Raw genomic sequence first — 8,739 nt, forward strand, 5'->3', positions numbered from 1 at the left:
AGAGTCATCCAGGTTTTTATGTCTTCAAGACATGCCTGTAATTTATGTAATTGGGTAGCTTCATCTGGATTTATAGACAGATATAGCAAAAAGTTCATTATGTTGTAAGTGATTCTAAACTTGTTTGGCAACTACTTTCTCAAGAATTTTAGATAAGAAAGGAAGATTGGATATAGGTCTATAATTGACCAAGTCATCTGGGTCAAGAGATGGTTTCTTAAGCAAAGGTTTATTTACAGCAACCTTAGCCTTTGTTACATATCCTTGTAACAGAGATAGATTAATCACATCTAAAATGGAGGAGGATATTGTGCCATATGCCATGATCATACTTTTTGGACATTGGGAAGCAGTGTCCATATTTCATCCTGATAGGATGACCAGAGAAGAACACGCAGCTTTGGTGAATAACAGCTGGGGGGCTTCTGCAGCCCCCCTTTTTGAGCCAAAGCAGCCACATGGAAGTCTTTTGGGGGAGGAGAACTCTAGTAAAGTAATCCTAAAAGTTATTAGAAAGTGGTCAGAGAGGACAGGGTTGTGAGGAAATACTGTTATTTCTTCACATTCTATGCCGTATGTCAGCACAAGATCTAAAGTATGAAGATGAGAATGTATGGGAGTATTCACATTTTGAACAAAGCCAATAGTATCGTTCAGGTTCGCTCCGCCTATTTAGGGACTACTAAATGACACCTACAATAAAATCCTAAGTGCATTTTAAGCCCATAACCAAAAGTTCTCCATTCGCTTTGCACCAGTATTTTTACAGTAATTACTTAAAAGTGTAACTATATTGGTAGCCTGATCACACCGTTAATCTATGCTCGAATCAAGCCGCCTAGCTGTTAGCCAATCAGAGCGCGTCCTTCAGGTATGCTCTCCCATTTCAGAAGCGAATAGAGAAGAACAACAACAAACATTGCGTCTCCCATGGAGCGAAGTGCTCCCGTTGGATCAGACAGAAAAGGCAAGAAAAATGTGGATTATATATGCATCACACACATATCATCGGTGGACAAAGAACAGACACAGCCACTAGCAGTTGTTCGTTGGAAGAAGCTGGTTGTATGTGCCCGTAAGTGGCTAGAAATTGACGGAATCGGCTGCACGTTGGCTGACGCTGTATGTGTACACGATGAGTCCGCCAAAAATAACAATGACGATTCCACGTCAACCCCGGCTTGACCAGACAAAACTTTTTCTGGCTTCTTGGAGGTAAAAAAACGTGGTTTTCATCCAACTTGTTATAAACGTTTCATCGATAAGAAACCAATTGCCAGTGCTGAAAAACTAGCAGAAAAACGGGGAGCATGTGGTGGTGACAACAATGGTTCTGATCAAGAGTCTTCCACAACCACATCCACGACTAGCCGGCCACCATCTCCAAAACGGTTGAAATCCACGACTAAATCATTGAGGTCTGGCAATGTACTTCCTGCTGTGTGTATAATTTGCAAGAGGGTTGACCGCTTTGTGAAAGAAGGACACAAGACAAAGAAAGATGAAATGGTCCAAGCAGAAACTATAAATGCTGGTGAGTAGATAATTTGCAGACTGCATCTTTGTTTGTGGCTTATAACCAAAAGCAAAAGTAATAAATTTGTTGGGAAAAAAAATGCATGTGTAATTGGTGCCAGCCAAAGCCTGCTCATATCATTGTGAAGTAAGCGTATGAAGGCCATGTGTAGGGCCTCAAAATTAAAAAAAGGCATTATTATGAACTTGAAGTGATGATAGGCAATTAATTCATTTGTCAAATAATGGCAGAAAATAGTCTCTAGATTTGGGGTCTCTAGATTTTAGGGGTCTGAAAAGTGGCTAAATATAGCGACTAAAGCGCTAAGTTGGCAGCACTGCTCTTTGCATCGTTTGTTTTCAAATGGTTTGCTGCTGTCTGNGCAAAGAGGAGAGGAGAAGACCTAATAGAAGAGCTCAACCAGGAGATCGATGAACTGCAGAGGAGATGCAGTGAGCTGCAATATCTGAAGGACACCAAGGACCAGCTTCATCTCCTGCAGGTCAGACATTTTAACGATGATGTAAACTAATCTTTCATAAAGCACTACTTGTTTTAATGTGATTGCAGGTTAGATTTAGCAGCAAATTAGACACATTAGATATTAATTCACTCTGCTTGTCCTGTTAGAGATATACAACAGCAGCATTTTTCTGCCTAATAAACGTAAATTTTTTTTGCATTTGGAAATTACTTTTTCCAGAGCTTCCCATGCCTGACTTCTCCTCCATCCTCCACAAACTGGTCTGAGGTCATTGCTGAGCCTGATATTTACATTAGAAGTGTCAGGGCAAGTTTCTCCAAGCTGGTGGACCTCTGCCGGGAATTGGAAAAGAACCTTTGTGCAGAAGGTCAGTACTTATTCAATTGACATAACAGAAAAATCTCCATTAAGTCTTTTATAAAGATTTGACCGTGTTGCACCCAAGATAATTCACTGAATAATTTTAAAACCGTTTTTTCCCTCTTTCTTTTCAGAAATCAACAAGATTGGCAATTATGCAGGTATGCATGTGAATCTTTAAGAGGGTTCCTTTACTATAGTTTATAAATTGTCTCAAACTTCTGCATCTGAACAATTTTGTTTTTATTGATTGAAACTTTATTGATACTGAGTGATGTTTCCATTCTTTATATCCATTTATTTTTAGTGGATGTGACTCTGGATCCTAGAACTGCTGCCAACTGGTTGCTTCTGTCCCCCGATGGTAAAAAGGTGTGTTTCACAGTGAGACGCCTTCGTCTGTCACTATAAACCCTTCTCAGGCTTTTGGATGTCAGTGTTTTTGTTGCTAATATGTAATAATCTCCTGGTGATCCATAGGTGAGCCTGAGCGGCCAGCAAGGAATACAGTCGCTCCCTAAGGACCCCCGCAGGTTCGATTCCTGTGTTGCCGTCCTGGGGCAGCAAAGCTACACCTTTGGGAGGAGATATTGGGTGGTTAAGGTAGGTTGGTAGAGTTAGACCCATTGCTGAACTGCAAACACTACACAGTCAAATACTGTGGTAAAAACAAGTCATATGTGGAGATAATTTAGATCTTGAATATTGATGGAAACTACAACAAAAAAGTTAAAATGTAAATGTTTATCATGCATGTTTTATTAACAATGATTATAACAAAATAACCAGCTGCATCAAAAGGCTTGGAATTTTGTATCTATAGAGTATTTTATTTAATTTGGGTAAGTATCACACTTATCCGTAAGTAGTCTGGCAGAGACTCAAAGGATCAGACATTGAGCTGCTGGTCAATTTAATTTTATTCAGACAAGAAAGTAAACTCAGGCTTAGAAAGCTCAAAAGTTTAAAGAGAAATAAAGCTTTTATTGAAAAATATCTTTAAAATAGACTTTTTTTTTTACCCTTTACAACTAAAACATCATTTGATGAGCAGACTGGCTCCTCAGTAGATCAGCGCCGATGCATATATAAGATTGTAGCCTATTTTCCTCATTTGACTTTGGGTCAGAAGTTCTGGAGCTGTTTGTGGATTTGACCTCAAGCGTGTTCATGTTATATCTGTCCGACCCAGCAATCAGTGTTATAATCAAGGTGGATTTTATGGATGCTCAGACACCAGTGGCAACTCCACTCCGTAAAATGAATAAAAAATAAAAACAGAGAACATTGAACAAATAAAGAACACTGAGCTATGAAAACAAACAGAAGAGAGCTGCAGTTCTGTGTTTTGGTCACAGGTGGCAGTATTATAAGGAAATGCTGTAATGCCTCTTTAACAAGCATTCTTTATAAGCCTTAATTTTTACAGTACGTTTGTGGTTTTTGTTTTGTCTTATAATAGAATGACATATGCCGCTCATCATTCTTGTGATTGATTTTTGCTGCTTCATCTACAAAGAAACATTTCAGTGGCGTCATATCCTCAATCTACAGTACTTTTTGTTACTCAAAAACATATATTATGGCAAAACAGCATATTTCAACAAGGTCCATGGTTGGGATGTAGTGTACGCTCTGGACAGACCGCTGTAGCAATTATCAGAAATAGTTTTCCTAAAGTGTGTTTTAAGGAATTATTCATTTGAAAGATCTGTGTAATAATTTAGCAATTTCCTTATGCAGTTACATCCGTGCTTTAGTTCTGTGCTCTGCATTTGTTTTACAGGTAGGAGATAAAACCGACTGGGATCTTGGTGTAGCCAAGGAGTCCATTAACAGGAAGGGCTCCATTACTGTCCGTCCAGACAACGGTTACTGGGCGATCTGCAGGAGGAAGGGTGAGAGTCTTCGGGCCTGTGCTGGACCATCCGTTATCCTAAAGCTTCAGGAAATCCCATCGAAAGTGGGCGTATACTTGGACTATGAAGATGGATCGGTGTCTTTCTACAATGCCGATACAAAGAGTCATATCTACACCTACAAAGGGTGTTGTTTTACAGAGCCTGTCTACCCGTACTTTAATCCCTGCCTTCATGACAATGGGAGGAACACAGCGCCACTGATTATCTGTCCGGTGGAAACTGGGCTCACTCTAGAGACTGCAGTGCATTAAGGTTAATTCAGTAAAGGATATATAATGAAGTTTACAGCATTTTAAAGGTTTTAACAAGCACTTGGTTAACCTTTGTTAAACTTTTTATGTTTATTATTAGTAACCCATTGAGTATGTTGAAAAACTTAAAGGAAAAGTCCGGTCATATTCAGAATTCAAACTTCTGGAAGTACTTTAGGTATGAAATGATTACATAGCTTTCAATAAATTAAGTGTTTTTAATTAAGAGTAATTTAATTTGAATATGCTTTACCAGAGACATGCATGGTTGTCAAAGAACACTACTGCCACCTACCGGTTTGTGACGTAACGGTTCGGTATCGGCTTTTGTGCAATTCCCAGTGCTGTATCTAGTGATTAATGACGTGTTTTTCCTCTGGCCAGAAGTTGGATGGCAAATTCTCCCTCTTCAAGTTAGCAATCCAACAACGAAAAATGGCCGGTCACGGCCTCAGTGAAAAATATTGTTTTTATTTTTTTACTGATTAACTCTTAATTCATTAAATCAATCCAAACTGATTAGTTTTAGGTGTAAATAATGACCCATTGGTTATTCCTTGGTGACCGGACTTTTCCTTTAAGAACCAACCGACAGTTTGCATTTTTATAACCTTATTTTAAAGACTGCTGGCATGCTTCTTGCAGCTTTTCCAAATGAAGCAAAGCAAGTGTACATCAAATACCTTGCATACCCGCATTCGTCAGTATGTATTCTGTCACTGTTATACCCTTTGTTTAAAATGTATATGTCAATCTTAGGGACTTTATTGCTTCTTTATCTTCCTGGAACCAGCAGCTTCGTGCTCCAGTTTTTATGCTTGGTTACCAAACATTGTTGGCAGCAGAGCCAGTAACAGTGGATTATCTGGTTTTACAGCTTATTAATCCTCGTTCTCTGTCTTTCCATCATGTTTTTGTTTTTCTTGCATTAGAAGCATAGCTTCACGTTTTTAATTTTGCTTTTCTTTTTTTTCTACACACAGCTTTTTTGATGTTTGTTTTTTAGGAAGCTTGAGTTATTAAACACTGGAAAAATGTATCACTTTGAAACAAGAGAATAACTGATTAATTTTTAAATGTTTAGAACGAACTGTATAAATATAGTGTGACAGTGTGGGGTCATTTACCTATGCATTCGACCGATGCACATCGGTTAATTATGATTAATAAAGTCTTTCTTATAAAGGAAGAGAAAACCATGTACTGTTTGTGCAACATGACTGCAGATGCACGACGTGCAAACATTGTTCTTTCACAAATAAATTCTTGATGAAGTTAAGAGTACAGTTCTGTTTAGACTATTATTTTTAACAAAATTAAACACCACCCTGTCTATCATCTCAAAGGAATGTTCTTGCATTGAGTTTTACATGTATTTTAAAAATATATCTACTCTACTTTTAAACTGTGAGTAAACAAAGACTTTGGGATATTTAAAAGAAAAGGATTATATCATAAATTCCTTAATAAAAAATTATGTATGCAAAGAATTGTTAAAGGCACAAGCTAAAATTAGGGGGAAAATCTTGTTTTGTTCATACCGTACATTAGGCGCACCTGATTTAAAGCCGCAGGTATTTTAGTGGTTAATTACCATATGTAAGAGAATATGCACAAAGCTGCATTACCAGGAAAAAGACTGCTGTTTGGGAACAACTCTCTTTTCTGAACAGTTTGAAAAGCAAGCTACTGCTACAAATTTAAATACATTTTTATCTATTTGCTCAACTACTGCTAACTACAAGTACTAAACATGCACCGGGCTGTTTAAATGAGTAGCAAATGTACTACTATATAACAATAACCTGCAGGACACCAGAAAAAAATAGATTCAGTCTACCTTTTGGGCTAAGGTGCAGTTTATGCTTTAACAAGAAGAAAAGTCAGTCATTCATCGCCATTACCTTTGTCTTCTTCCTTGTTCTTACCATCAGCTCATTTGCGCATGTGCATTCAGATATACATACAGGTCGCCCTTGATTTTATTTGGTAAAAAATACCTAAATTATGCTTTTCCCTCCCAAAATATGGTAAGCTACTAAACTATATCAATCAATCAATCAATCTTTATTTCAGACACAAGAGAGGTCCATAGTAAAAACAAAAGAAAACAAAAGAAAAAGAAAACAAAAAGAAGCATGACAGTCACTGAGCCACAAATAAGTGATGACGCCAATGTTTCCACAATCTTGAGAAAAATCTCACTGTACTAAAAACAGGGTTTACTAAAATTGCTATTATATTATTGTATGACACGGATAATCTACACATACATTTATACATGAGATTCACATTATTAACCTTTAACCTGTTAAAGGTTAATAATGTATTTCCTGAGAAAATAAATGCCTTAAAATCCTTTTTGTTTTATCAGTCGTCTGTGCTCGATCTTCTCCGTAAATGGGATCCTATACTTCAGGGAGCTAACTGTTTTGGCTTAGACTATTATTATAGCCCACTGGGCTCTTTTCCAAATACCTTTACCCAATGCACATGGACATGGACAAAACAACGGTATTCTCTTTATAAGACACCATTAGACAAATTAAACCTTTTCTAGACACCAAAATGCATTGCTGACAAAGGCTGCTGTCCCTGAACGTGATATTTACACAGTGTTTATTTTTGTACTTTTTTCTGAAATTTACCCACCCAATGCCCAATTTATTTCCACTTAGGATTATTAAATCACAGCTGATAAAATATAGGTTATAAGCATAAAGGTAGTTTTAAAAGAAATGTCAAGCATAACTCTGCTCTAAAACTCCCTGAAGTGGTTCAGCCTGTCATGCTGTGTGAAGTCCCGGGCTATCCTCCTAGCATCCACCGCTGTCAGCACATGCCTGTGTGTATCAGTGCACATCAAGTTACTAAGTCTTATCTGGATCATTATTGATCTTACTGCAAAAACAATCCAGAAATAAGTACAAAATTCTTAAATTAAGTATATTTACCCTTAATTTGAGCAGGTAAATAAGATGATCTGCCAATGGAATGAGTATTTTTCCTCTTAAAATAAGATAGTTAGATAATATTTACTTGAAATAAGACGATAAAATTGTTTTTTCTTATTTTAAAAGGAAATTGTCTTGTTCCATTGGCAAAGTGTCTTACTTACCTCCTCAATTCAAGGAAAAACGCACTTATTTTAAGAAAAAATTACTTATTGAGATTTCTATTTTTTGCAGTACTGTAGCATAGTTGTAAGGTGGAGCAGTAGACCTTTCTTCCTCAGAAAGCTGTTCTTTTTTCTCTGTTTCAGTATTGGTAAAACTTTAATGCTAACAAAGTAGAAGCCATTAGCAGCACCAGGCGGCTGGTATTTGTGTGAGAAAAGTTTTGCTTACATAACATGGCAACTAGCCAATATCTTTTTAGGTTATTTCTTCCTCTCTCATAGGAGAATGATACTGCTGGTGTTATCAACTACAGCTAAGGATAAAATATGTGTTAAATAGTTCAACTTTATTTATATTTATTTAAGATTTCATGTTTAGTGATGAAAAGAAGGTAGAGCCTCACATACTGTGGTCCTTGCATCATCCGATAAGAGCAGGCAGTTTTCAGACCACTCTCCCTTTTGACCAGTTGGTTAAATCTCCGTACCCTTTAACCCACACATGCTCTCCTTGGGTTTCTGTTATTTAGTAAAATTGTTTCAACCAAAATTATTTTTCCATCAGGTGCTTTGACCAAACCATTGCTCCAGCATGTCTGTTGGACTCTTGTTACCTTCCTTCTTGTTATTTTCCCTCCTCTCTGATGTTGACATCTTCCTGCTATGTTGATCTTTTAATGGCATTCCCTATTAAAACCTGTTTCTCTCTCTCTGATGTCAATCATTACCAGCATTATTATCCACTACTCTTTGTCTTCTGTGTTGCCATTGCTGCATTTAAACCTGTGACCATTACTCCTGTCACTAAAAGAACAGGTCTCGACACCTCACACTTCAAAAATCTTCATCCTATCTGTAATCTACCCTTCATATTCAAAGTTTTTTTTTAAACAGTCACCAGTCAACTGAAATTAAATTGACCATACAAAAGGTTGGATAAAGAGTTTTAATTTGATTTTGGAAACTACCACAGGATTAAAAAAAAAAAAAATACTCCTCCTCACTGCTGACTGATGTTTTATTTGTCCTTTTTCTTCTCGACCAGAGTGCAGCCTTTGAAATCCCTGATCTTTCCATCCTACAGACTA

At 37.2% G+C, this 8,739-nt stretch overlaps 1 protein-coding gene across 1 annotated transcript in view; it reads left to right on the forward strand.

Annotated features, from left to right (window-relative positions):
• Positions 1-5,443, forward strand: part of LOC107105110 (pyrin-like) — a 14,864-nt gene extending 9,421 nt beyond the window's left edge. Inside the window, exons 2-7 of the mRNA XM_015405223.1 lie at positions 1,905-2,018; positions 2,220-2,367; positions 2,495-2,521; positions 2,668-2,732; positions 2,841-2,963; positions 4,147-5,443. Of these exons, the coding sequence (XP_015260709.1) occupies positions 1,905-2,018; positions 2,220-2,367; positions 2,495-2,521; positions 2,668-2,732; positions 2,841-2,963; positions 4,147-4,533 (864 nt within the window). The 3' untranslated portion in view covers positions 4,534-5,443. The remainder of the gene's footprint in view (positions 1-1,904; positions 2,019-2,219; positions 2,368-2,494; positions 2,522-2,667; positions 2,733-2,840; positions 2,964-4,146) is intronic.
• The last annotated feature ends 3,296 nt before the right edge of the window (positions 5,444-8,739 follow it).

Source organism: Cyprinodon variegatus, unplaced genomic scaffold (genome assembly GCF_000732505.1).
Source record: "Cyprinodon variegatus isolate N-32 unplaced genomic scaffold, C_variegatus-1.0 Scaffold2067, whole genome shotgun sequence".
In the NCBI taxonomy this organism is placed as follows: Eukaryota; Metazoa; Chordata; class Actinopteri; order Cyprinodontiformes; family Cyprinodontidae; genus Cyprinodon; species Cyprinodon variegatus.